Below are 13,115 nucleotides of genomic sequence, written 5' to 3' on the forward strand. Positions count from 1 at the left end.
ACTATCATCACCAACACCATTATCATTGTTACTGATATTATCACCATTAACTTTATTACTATATTATTGTATTATTATTTTTTTCTGATTATTATTAGTATATTTATTGTATTATTATTTTATTTTTCTAATTACTGTGCACCTGCATCAATAAATCACAAGCTTTAATATTAATATAAAACAATATTTATTTCTAAATATATTTTGTAAATTATATTTCTAAAAAGCTATATCTACGCAAAGACCGAGTATTTTTTTAAGGAAACATCTTTTTTTTCTCAGCAGGATATATCATATTATTTGGCTGTTCACCCTCACTGCTTCTTAGCTCCTTGGAAATGCTGTGTGCATCTTGAAGACTCTGTGACAATGCCTTTTTTCCTAAGCTGTCATTTTGATAAAGGAACACTGATACTTTTACCCTTTTTTAATGTTTCTATTACATTATAGCAGTGTTATTTTGGTGTCTTCGGCATTGTTCTTCTATCATCTGGATGGCTGATTTTGTGTCTTCTTTGGTCCACACACCTTAAGTCTATCAACAGAATGTAACAGCTTTTGCTGGACCAGTGAGTGAGGTCCGTGACCCTTATTTCAAATGCAGGACCCCAAAGTTCAGTGAACTTCCAGGAAAGGCATTAGACTCAGTATATGGGTCTGTATCATAACTCTGTGCCATGGATATGTAATGATAGTGAAAATATGTTCTAATACCATGTTACATTGTCACACTCATTGCACCTTAGACTTTATGTGTAATCTTTCTGAAGTATTTTGCAGCAGTTTTCCTCTTTCCATTATGACATACAATAAACATATAAAAGTGACAGTGTAAAACAAATTACACTCTTTAGTTTCTTTTTTAGTTAAATAAAGCACTGGAGCTCGCTGATAGTATTAGAGAATTGTTAGTTTAAATCCAATAAATAAAAAACAAAATTCCTGTAGGGAGAGATTTAATTCCCTAACAAACCAAAACCTATCCATCACTTACAATATATTTATCTATCTCATATCTACAGTATCTATCACACATCTATCTATCGGTCTGTCTATAACTGATAACACCTCTATATACAGTAGATAGCACAGGATCCACCATTCACAATAGGTGATGTCACAGCTCACCACCTCCTCCTGTATAATGACTGATAACACCGTATCCACAATTCACAATAGGAGATGTTACAGCTCACCTCCTCCTCCTGTACAGTGACTGATAATACCTCTGTATACAGTAGATAACACAGGATCCACCATTCACTATAGGTGATATAACAGCTCACCTCCTCCTCCTCCTGTACAATGAATGATAACACCTCTATATACAGTAGATAACACAGGATCCACCATTCACTATAGGTGATGTCACAGCTCACCTCCTCCTCCTGTATAATGACTGATAACATATCTATATACAGTAGATAACACAGGATCCTCCATTCACAATAGGTGATGTCACTGCTCACCTCCTCCTGTATAATGACTGATAACACCTCTGTATACAGTAGATAATACAGGATCCACCATTCACTATAGGTGATGTCACAAAATAACACCTCTATATACAGTAGAAAACACCGGCTCCACCATTCATAATAGGTGATGTCACAGCTCACCTCCTCCTCCTGTACAATAACTGATAACACCTCTATATACAGTAGATAACACAGAATCCACCATTTATTATACAGCGGTGGCCAAAAGTATTGGCACCCCTGCAATTCTGTCAGATAATACTCAGTTTCTTCCTGAAAATGATTGCAATCACAAATTCTTTGGTATTATTCTCTTCATTTAATTTGACTTCAATGAAAAAACACAAAAGAGAATGAAGCAAAAAATCAAATCATTGATCATTTCACACAAAACTCCAAAAATGGGCCAGACAAAAGTACTTTTGGCCACCACTGTATGATACAGAAGCCAAATAAACACCTAAGGATAAGCAGCGGGAGGTGAATGTACAGACTGGTGGTTGTGGATAAATAAACTTCTTTATTATTGGGTGTAAATACAATTAAAATTCACAAGTCTCCTTTATAAGTCTGCAAATGAACGTAATGCGTCTACTGGGAAGAACAAATAACTGTTTTGTCATGTATTATTTTACAGAAAAAAAAAGAATGAAAAAAAAAAAGATCATCGTTCTGGCTCATTTAATTTTTGCGAGTGAATGATCTAAGATTAACTACAAACTAGTCAGTGCAGTTTAAAAGCTGAAAGCAATTTTCAGCCAAAGATGGTAATGCCACATTTATTCCACAACTGAATGACTCTAAATGACTGAGCTGGAAGGTCTCTGTACATGACCACGGGGCCTGATAAAGCCATAGCAACAAAGGGAGAAAGAGAAAAAAAAGCTCAAAAATAGTTCCAATTTATTTGGTGCCATCACCTTAATGAGATTAATACAGACGTGTTCATGTGCCTAATTGGTGATTTTGTTTAAACTGGTAATGAAGGATTAAAACTTGAGGCAACAGGCTGCATGCAAGAATGGGGATCTGAAAAAAAAGTTCCTAATTACAATAGGCAGTGATTTCATAAGTCTTCAGCAAAGTAAGTAATGAGTGTTAGCCATAATGGAAATACATATAGAATAGAGAAAGAAAAGGGAGTGATAGATGGATAGGTATGAAAGAGCTAATAGAAATTACACAGACGGGTAAAAGGACGGACGGCAGCCAGAGGGACGGAAAGATAGATATAGAAAAGACACATATATGGAACAGAGATAGACAGTGGTTGAAAAAGTATTTATACCCTGTGCACTTTTCCCCATTTTTTCACGTTGCACCTACAAATTTAAATGTATTTTATTGGGATTTTATGTGATATACCAACACAAAGTAAGAAGTATTTGTGAAGAATAAAGGAAATGATACATGGTTTTCTAAATATTTACTATAGGGAAAATATATATTCTTGTACCGTGTTAGCCAGTAGATAGAAAAATATTTAGATTTGAGAGTGCTCAGTGGTTGATATCTTTTAATGGCTAACCGAAAAGATGGTAACAAATTGCAAGCTTTCGAGACTACTCAGGTCTCTTCAGTTACTATGCCTGATGAAGAGACCCGAGTAGTCTCGAAAGCTTGCAATTTGTTACCATCTTTTCGGTTAGCCATTAAAAGATATCAACCACTGAGGACTCTCAAATCTAAACATTTTTCTAAATATTTAAAAATATAAATCTAAAAATTGTGACATGCATTTGCATTCAGTCTCCCTGAGTCAATATTTTGTAGGACCATCTTTCAATCCAATTACTGCTGCAAGTATTTTGGGGTCTGTCTCTACCAGCTTTGCACATCTAGAGGGTGACATTTTTGCCCATTCTTCTTTGCACGCTCACTCTCGCTCAGTGAGATTGGATGGCGGCGTCAGTGATCAGCAATTTTCAAGTCTTGCCACAGATTTTCAATGGGATTTAGGTCTGGACTGGGACTGGGCCGTTCACACACATGAATATGCTTTGATCTAAACCATCCATTGTAGCTCTGGCCATATGTTTAGGGTCATTGCCACAGTCTCTAGTCTTTTGCATCCTCTAACAGGGTTTCCTCCAGGAGTGTAATGTATTTAGCTCTATCCATCTTCCCATCAACTCTGACCAGCTTCCCTGTCGAAGAAAAGCCTCCCCACAGCATGATCCCTACACCACCATGTTTGATGGTGGGGATGGTGTTTTCATGGTAATGTAAAGAGTTAGTTTTCTCACATATATAACATTTTGCATTTAGCACAAAAAGTTCTACTTTAGTCTCATCTGAGCAGAGCACCTTCTTCTACAAGCCATGTAGGAGAGCATGTGGAAGATAGTGCTCTGGTCCTCTGACCTGTATCTGCACATGCTTTGATTGCATTTAGTCAATGTTCAGCATTTGGCAGAAGAGGATTATGACATGGACAGTCGAGAAAGCTGTCACAGTGGTAAACCACATCGTCATCACCAACTTGACGGGGAAACTGTAGCTCTACAATATTGACACAGCCTATTCATTGGCCTTTTACTGGGCATCTGTAAGGTTCTGAACAAAGACCTTTACAATGTATATGCCACAATAAACAGTTTAGGGAATTTTAGTAAATATTTTTAGAATGTGCTCAACCCCTGGTATGCAGCAATGGAGAACCAAGAGACGTGGAAAGCAAAGATCAATGCAGGTTACGACCCAGTTTACATATGATTGACATCTTCTGGTTACATATTCTGGAGCAAAAAGGGATGAAGACTCCGGGGCATTGCTACAATCTCAGTGCGCAAGAATCCCTGGGGAGGTGCAGAAAACTCCTTGCAGCCATATGAGACAATTATTGCTTATAATCTTGGTAAAATTCCAATATTAATTATTTATTAGGTTATTGCTATCCATGCAATGCTCTAATATGTTCTGATAGATACACCTATAAAATACCTGCTGAAATGATCTGCAGAACATCAAGGTGCTGGCAGTACAGGAAATACAATGAATTTGGCCAGAATTTAAAATAAGGCAAACAATGGGAATCTGTCCCTAAGACAGATCCATGTATTAAGAATGTGTATAAGATGTTCTAAACATGTAATGTTGTACATAAAACAACAAAATACAGGCCCTTCTAAGCCCGATTGGTCAAGAGAAGACTATCAAGCCATGTCAGTGCTCCTTTCTGCTGTGGATGTGGTCTATCAAGCTGAGGCTTTGTAGGAAGTGTATGTCTGGTATATTTTCAAAATTATGCCATTGACTAGATGTAGATATAGAATTGCGTATGCTGCCCATAGGATCTTAGTCACCCTGAAAATTATACATTATTTTTACCTGGATGTCTCTATAAGGAATAGAGCAGTTGACGAATCTGCTCCTAAGAGCACTCTTTTGGCACTCTCATTGGGTCAATGGATAGAGTCCTATAGATATATCTAGGATATGCCTATAAAGGCATTATTTAAACATTTACTATAGATGCATAGTGAACACAGCCTAACAGAGGTCTCTTATATGCATATTATGTGAGGTCATAGTTATTTTGTATCCTGCCTCCTCCAAACCCCTTACCTATAAACCTTAAGACCTTTGGTGAATATCCTAGTCAGCCAGCGAATCACTGTGACGATTGTGTCTTCCTGATTACCTGGAATGATCAAATCAATAAATGGACTTTGTTCTGAATGGATGTCTTAAATCATAGACTATGGCCCCAATTCATCAAAGTGATTGTGCCAGAATTCTGGCGTAAATTGCTTTAAAAGTTACAATATTTTTGCACAACATGGAGTTGCGAAGTTTTTCGACTTTTGCCATTTTTACGCCAGTTTTGCTCAATTCCATCAAAATGGACAAGACAGGGGTGCAACACCACAGCTCATAATTATGATGAGCTGCTGCATTCCTTATGCTAGTGACGGGAGTAAAATTTGTGGCAAGGGGCAGATGGAGGCGCATGCCACTTTTCAGATGCTATTGACTCAGTAAAAGGTATGTGCCTTTTAACACTAGGACTACTGGACTCGTGACCCCGCCTAGAACTACTGAAAGGAGTCATTTTGACTCCTTGCTTGTTTTCGTTTATTTTTAGAGTTTCATTTGTGGTTATTTATTAATAATTATATTTTTTGTAATGTATTATTATTGTGAGATCCAACAGTAATGCTTTTGATTGTTTTTTTTCTGCTTTTCTTATTTTTCTACAGAAAATAACAATAATTATAATAGACGTTTTTCAAACATTTTTTTTTATTCAAGTGCACACATATAAACAACAACTGAAGAACAAAAAGCAGAGAAAATGTAGGTGGAGGAGCATAAAAATGAAAATATGGCGCAGAATTCACCTTCTAAACATTTGGTGTTTCGCATTTTAGGCATTGCCTTTGATTTATGGCAGTACATTGCCCACACAAAGACTTACCACAAGTCTTACAATTTCCGACAGATCTATTTTTCTTGCACTTTTCTTTGATCTGGCAAAATTTTGTTTGAACCATCACTTCTGAGCATGTAGAAACTTGGGACGTGGAACCCTTTTCCCTATCTGTGACATAAGGACCACTCAACTCTCTCACAAGCGTTTGCAAAAATGCCTTGCGTGACATTTTTTGGTGGGTAATCTCCTTGAATATTATCCATGCATTTATACCCGCAAAGTCTAAGGCATTTTCAAATGCATGAACAGGCCATCTCCTTGTGCATGTTCGTGTGGTATATTTTCGTGCCATCTGATCCACTACATCTACTCCATATTTTGTTTCATTGTAAAACTTTACCGTTTCTGGAGTTTTTTTAGCGGAATCAGACGCAACAACAACATCTGGATGGACGGAACTCAAAATGACAACATTTTTGTTGGGCTTTCCTTGATATACTGTAAGTGTAAAATTGTCTTCATTTCTAAACACTTTAGTGTTGTACAATTCCTCTTTCATGGATTTTATTTCTTTAGGCACTTCTCGCCTTATCTTGTTCAGTGTTCCCACGATGGTTGTTCCTTTGCTTTTTAGCTGTTTAGCTAATTTTACTGAAGTAAAATAATTAGCGGTTGTAACATTGCAACCTTTTTTCAAAAACGGGTCCAATAACTTCATTACCACATGGTCAGCTAAACGGTCCTCAGCACGGCGTGTGTCATCTTTGCCTAGATAAGGGAAGCCATTTGCCAGATATTTGCTCCTCTTATCAACAGCTAGCCAATATTTGTGGCCATATTTATCTGGTTTGGAAGGCATGTACTGCGTGAATGGACACCTAGTTTTGCTTGGGAAAAGTTGCTCATTCACCGTTATGTATGGGCCAGGTTTGTAACACGCAATACAATTTTCAATAAACCTGTCCCACACAGTAGAAAATAGAGCAAACTTGTCCGTTTGCAGTCTCTCCGATCGAGTAGATTTCTCATCAAATCTGAGAAACCTCATAATTTCAACAAAGCGGTCCCTAGACATTGTCGCTTTGCAAAACGGTATTCCCCAGTCATTACACCAAATACTGCTAATCGAGTGACGGTTCGTGCCAGATATTCCACGAGCATAGAATATCGCAATGAATGCATCTAGCTCCTCATCAGATAGAGTAAACTGTAAATTATTGTTCCTGCATGCTTCTGCAAGCGTACAGTTCTTTATATGTGTCAATATATATGAATCAAAAAATAAACGCCATGCGCTCAAAGGACTATCGATAATGATATTTCTTCTGGCGTATCCTGTAGGGCCAGGTGCTTCTCGAAGAATATTTTGGCTGTCACGCCTACCAGGCAAGTGTTCTCCAATTTCAACAGGTTTCCATTGAATACCATCCGCTGAAACTAGTATTCCTTCAGATTCGCCTTCTCTGGTGTTTGTTGTTGCATTACCTTCGCCGCCATCGTTATCTGTTGTTCTTTCATTTCTGGGACGTTTTGCTGATTTTTTCTGTCCACGACCAGGAGGATGGTCACGAGGCAACATAACTGCATGAGCCCGATCCCCAGTTGATGTGCTTGGAATATCTGTAAAAAAGTTGATGAATATTTAGAATTTTTGTTTTGTAAGGGTCCGTGCACACTGGCTGGATTAGCGGCGGAATATCCGACCGGATATTCTCACCACAATCCGGCCCGTACCTGCCCGCTCAGGTACAGAGCGGAGTTTCATACCTGAAGCTCCGCTCCGAACCCCGGGCTGGAGCCGCTGTCTGGGACGGAGCCGTGCTCGCGCGTAAGCAAGCGCTGCTCTGTCCCTGACAGCGGCGCCAGCCCGGGGTTCGGAGCGGAGCTTCAGGCATGAGCGGGCAGGTACGGCCTGTATTGCGGCAAGAATATCCAGATGACTATTCAGCCAGAATTCTGCTAGTGTGCACAGGCCCTAACTCAGTGTGTGGAAGAACAAATAAATACACATAACTACTTACCTTCTGGATTTGTTCCTTCTGAGTCTTCAGATTCACTTGATATGTTCTGAGGAATGAAATCTTCATCACTGTCAGAATCAAATACATGTTCCTGCAATTCAGATTCCGATTCATCCTCCGGTATGGATTGCAAAGTAGCCAGAATATCCTGAGGCTTTATCAAACGTCTTCTCTCCATATTCCTCACAAATTCCATAATTCTATATAGTTCCCTGCTGAAAAATAGAAATGAAATGAAAACTAAAAGAAATAATAACTGTTCTGCCACCTTCAAAAGTAGGTGGGCTGAATCAGTTGACAGACAGCTAAACTATTTCATAACAATTCATACCTGTATGAGTCTTCAGAGCTCGTATGTCTGCGTCTGTTCTCTTTGTCTCTTCAGCTGAACTGAAAGTAAAGTTACTATCCAGAATACTGTCTCCTGCTAGGACCTTAGAAAAACACCACCCTTCATTAGCATAAGATAAGAGCCTAGAGTAAACAAGCTATTTTGTTCAGCATTACACAGTAATACAAGCAGGTAAAACACAAGGAAAATGTGAAAAGTTGACATGTAAATTGAACTACATCTATATGAACATCAGGGTAAATAAGACAGAGTGAAAAAATTATGCACAAAACTTTATAGCAACATTTTGTGACAAAAGGACCTCAAAATATAGTAGGGAGTCAAAATGACTCCCTTCAGTAGTTCTTGGTAAATTTTGAAAAAAACGCGCAAATTTTTCACCAAAATTATTTATTCTCACAAAATCTTTTTTCACATCATATTTGAGGAAAAGTCACCGACTTTCAAGCCGGAATTCTGAAAAATGTATTCACAGAAGAGAAATAAAAAACGAAAGGAGTCAAAATGACTCCATCAGTAGTTCTAGTGTTAAAGGGAACCTGTCATCAGGTTTTCCCAACATAAACTATGGCCACCACCTTTAATGCCTTTTTTACAGCAGTCTAGCAAGTTGTATCTAAGTCCTCTACCCACTCTGCATAGCCCAAAAAATGCCTTTTATAATCCCCCCCATACCATGCGGTAAAGTCCGATAGGCGTCGCTGGTCTTGCTTTGGAGCCTCCTTTCTCCTTTTAATCGTCGTCCTCCTTCCTTGCTTCATGTGAATGGTGCATACAACGTCATCCACACTGTGTCCCCAATCGTACAAATTCGCAAGCGTACTTTGCTGTGCCTTGCTGAAGTCAGAGCAAAGTACTGTAGTGCGCATGCGCCGGGAGAGGCCAAAGAGCGCTGATGACCCAGAAGTAAAGCGGGCATATGTGCACTACAGTACTTTGCTCTGTCCTCAGCAGGGCAGAGAGAAGTGTGCCTGCACATGAGCAAGATTGGGAATCTGTGTGGATGACGTAGGACGTATCATCCACATGAAGCAGATAAGGAGGATAGCAGTTTCGACGAGAGATGAGGCACCAAAGCAAGACCAGCGATTCATCACATCGGTCTTAATGAGTCAGGGCCTAAGTCAGTGTCTTCACTTTTTGTATCTGGATCTTGATGATGATGTGGCATTTCTTATCCACAGATTGCCACACTGACTTCCGGGACAATGGATAAAAGAGGGAAACATCTAATGTAGCAGAGATTTAAATTTCCTATGAATTTGTTCTTATGTATTCTGTAGATCTCTAAGCTAAAAGAGTTTTCGCGTAGAAGACGAGAGGCCAAAAATGTGATTCATTAAGAGATCAGTTAGATACAACTGGAACTTTTACAGCTTTCTAGAATGCGCATCACGCAGTAACATGTCTGGAAATGATAGGAGTTCTAGAAATAACTGCCAATAATTTTAATGGAGAGTGAAGTCACTGCATTTACTACCACCTTCTTGTTAAAAACAATTGTGAAGGTCTCAGTGATCAGACACCCAGAGATCTGACTAGAAAATCTTTTTCACTTTGTAAAACGGTGTTAGTAAAAGTCTCTACTGTGCCACGTAGAGTGCCAATGGTTCCATAGACAGAGCTAAACGCCATGCTTGCCAATCCTTCATAACATACGGTAGTCTCTCTGAAAATGGGTAGATCTCCCAGAGTCTTAGAATAGTAGGCAAATCCTCGAAGCCTCCCAAAGATTCCGGAAAGGTTGCCTGTAAGTAATAATGCTTGGTTATTGGATGAAGTTCTGGAGTCCAAACTCACACATGAAGACATGAAAGAGCGTGGAGGGAGTATGATCTTAAAAAGGAGTGTTCTTCTCCCCAAGTATTTCTCTCAACCTTTTGGATGAGCATCACCAATATTGACAAGCCGGCACTTTGTGTTTCTCCTTGTGCTTCCTGAGAGCAATACTTTCATATTGTTGGCACACCAAAACATACAGTACTTCATCCTTTGGTACATGTCAACATTTTTTTGAGAAAACACTTTTGACCCGGAACACCAAACAATGCTTTAAAAATGATCGTCTAAACCGGAGGTCTTCTCAAAGTCTATGAAAATAGGAGCAAATATCGGCCAAATTAATGGTTGTCTTCTCTAAGTTTGTAGTCATCTTTTAAGGAGTTTTTATTCTTAACACAAAAAAAGTGGTTTCCTACAACAATGTTTTGTTCCTCCCCTAAAAATGTGGTCATTTTCTGAGGTCCCTCTCAATCAATATTTGCAAATTTATTACAATTTTCAAGTTTCATTAAGGCTAATCAACCACCCCACAGAAATCCAGAAAGAGATTATCTAAATTAACACGGCATCATTTTTCCAAAGATTCTCATCTCCTTTGAGTTTCTTTTTAGTGTCTGACATGTAACGCCGGCTGAGCGCTTTCTCTATAATTTTAACATTTCCGTCAAAATGGCAGTGTGTTTTGTTCAGCTCCAGTTGTGGAAAAGCCTTAATGCTTTGTTGGTTTAGAGGTAGGACGTAAGTCGGTACATAGAGAAGGGTAACTGAATTATACTGTTTTTCCAGGCAGCGAAACCACTCCATTTGGATGGGGAATGTCACAACAGTCTCGGTGGCCCGTCAGCTGTGTGATATAGTTAGCAAATGGCGACGTGCGGAAACTTCAGAGATGCGGCATCTCTGTGCTAAGTGATCTGTATTCTTTCTGAATTTACTTTGCCTTAACCCCGTGAAATTAACAGTACTTCCCTGACATTCGACCCCTCGACCCCAAATATAATAAGAAATTCAAAAAGCCTCATGCATGAGCGTGTCTATGTAATGCAAAACTGGGAAAAAATGACCATGTCACCTCCTTTATTGCACAAAAGCATCCTAGTCTCTATTGCATGCTTCAGACATGAATGCTCAGTTTAACGTTATTATAAAGCGAAGAATAGGAATAGGTGGGGGGGGGGTGGCGACAGTTTCATCGGTCGTAATTCACTGTTTGTGACTTTTATAGACAATACTTTGTAGCAAGTGGATATTGCCGAAGAAGACGGGAAAAAAAAAGAAAGAAGAAAAATAAAAAGCTTTGTGTTCCATTAATGCAGATATTTACCAAGATAAGTGGAAGACTATGATGGTTCAAAGAAGAGGTAGCTTGCAGGTAGCTGGTTACCAAGGGTGCAAGAGCTTGCACAATGTGTAGGTCTCAAGGTTTAAGAGGGAAAAGCAGAAAAGTGTTATGTGAAAATGATTTTGCAGTTATCAGGCTCCGGGGATGACAGCATACAAGAAAAAGAACAAGGTTCTATGCGGCTTTTTCTTCGCTGTAAAGTAAAGATTGGCAGCTTGAAGTAAGGCTTACAGGCGGACCCGCACACAGCACCTCTTCACCCAGGACTCATAATCACTACTCAAAGAAAAAAGCATTTACCAGTAAAAAGCGGCCGTAGCCATCAGAAGTGTGCTTAAAACACCACTTAAATATCACTTTATACGCTATTACTTGCAAACTGTGGCTTGGTATTAAATTATACTTGCATAGGCTTTGCTTAGGTGCTGATAATGCTTTTTGAGGTGGCACTGGTGAAGAATTTAGGCTGCTTTACCGGGGACGTGACTAGCATTTCCCAAACCGCTCGACAGTGACAGGGTGAAAAATGGCAGGACTGTACTGTCTTCCCCCCATATAGATTGTAATTTTAATTGTCACTGTGGCCCTTCTGTTTTAATTATGGGTCCTCTTTGATATATACCAGGACTTCGTATTGAATGAAAATATGGTGCTATAATAGTCTCTTTATAATTAATGACCACATGTAGATATCTCGCTGCTTGGGAGAAAAGAAATAAATGAACAATTTATTTAACTAGCTTTTTGGATTCGGATCTGTCCCTCTGCTGAATATTTTAAATGTTCTTTGGGGCGGTGAAGAATGATATATACAAGTGACACCGTTACTGCACGGCCCAGGCCGTATATATATATATATATATATTTAAAGGGACGGGACAGATTTCATTTTGGAAGATCACATGCTTCATTTAAGTTGTTATCCTCATGGTAGTATTTTTTATTTATTTATTATTTTTATACATTTATTTATTTGTTTTTAACAGGAAAGATTCATTTATTTAACCCTTTTTCGGAATTAAGGTTAAGGCATGCAAATAGAGGGCAGACATTATCATGTAATTGCTGGAGAGAGTTTACGGCTTTACTCTGGGAGAAACCATGTACAAATTGTGATACAAAAGAATTAAGATTTGTTTCTCCGCAGTCCTGTGTATTGTAAACTATTTTAGGTATATAATGGATAAATATATTATTATCATTATCGTACTTATTATGTGTCCACAGTTGTATTGCAGCAGTAGATAGGAACATCTCTGGTTAATTAGAATTAAAGGTCAGATGCTGAAAAAAGTAACACAGATGGCTTCAGTTTTGTTAACTTTTTGCTGAAGAAAATTTCTACTGTGTGTTTAAAAAAGCATCTAAGATGTGAAATTCTGAATAATACAAACCCATGTGTATATAAAAATATAAAAATACATAGAAAGAGAGATACTTTAGATAGATAGATATACAGAGAGATATATAGAATGATAATAGATAAAGGGATAGATAGCTAGATAGATAACTAGATAGATAGCTAGATAGATAGCTAGATAGATAGATGGATAGATAGATAGATAGATAGATAGATAGATAGATAGATACATAGATACATAGATAGAATGATAATAGATAAAGGGATAGATAGCTAGATAGATAGCTAGATAGATAGCTAGATAGATAGATAGATAGATAGACAGATAGATAGATAGAATGATAATAGATAAAGGGATAGATAGCTAGATAGATAGCTAGATAGATCGATAGATAGATAGATAGA

General features: G+C 38.3%; 1 protein-coding gene across 1 annotated transcript in view; it reads right to left on the reverse strand.

The window, feature by feature from the left end:
• LOC141161309 (uncharacterized) overlaps nt 1-8,083 on the reverse strand; it is a 68,522-nt gene extending 60,439 nt beyond the window's left edge. Inside the window, exons 1-3 of the mRNA XM_073646123.1 lie at nt 7,875-8,083; nt 7,237-7,473; nt 5,046-5,121 (exon numbers count right to left, since the gene is read on the reverse strand). Coding sequence (XP_073502224.1) covers nt 5,046-5,121; nt 7,237-7,473; nt 7,875-8,070 — 509 coding nt within the window. The 5' untranslated portion in view covers nt 8,071-8,083. The remainder of the gene's footprint in view (nt 1-5,045; nt 5,122-7,236; nt 7,474-7,874) is intronic.
• Between the last annotated feature and the right edge of the window lie 5,032 nt (nt 8,084-13,115).

This window comes from Phyllobates terribilis, unplaced genomic scaffold, assembly GCF_046119375.1.
Source record: "Phyllobates terribilis strain yellow unplaced genomic scaffold, ASM4611937v1 Scaffold_9__5_contigs__length_417890890, whole genome shotgun sequence".
In the NCBI taxonomy this organism is placed as follows: domain Eukaryota; kingdom Metazoa; phylum Chordata; class Amphibia; order Anura; family Dendrobatidae; genus Phyllobates; species Phyllobates terribilis.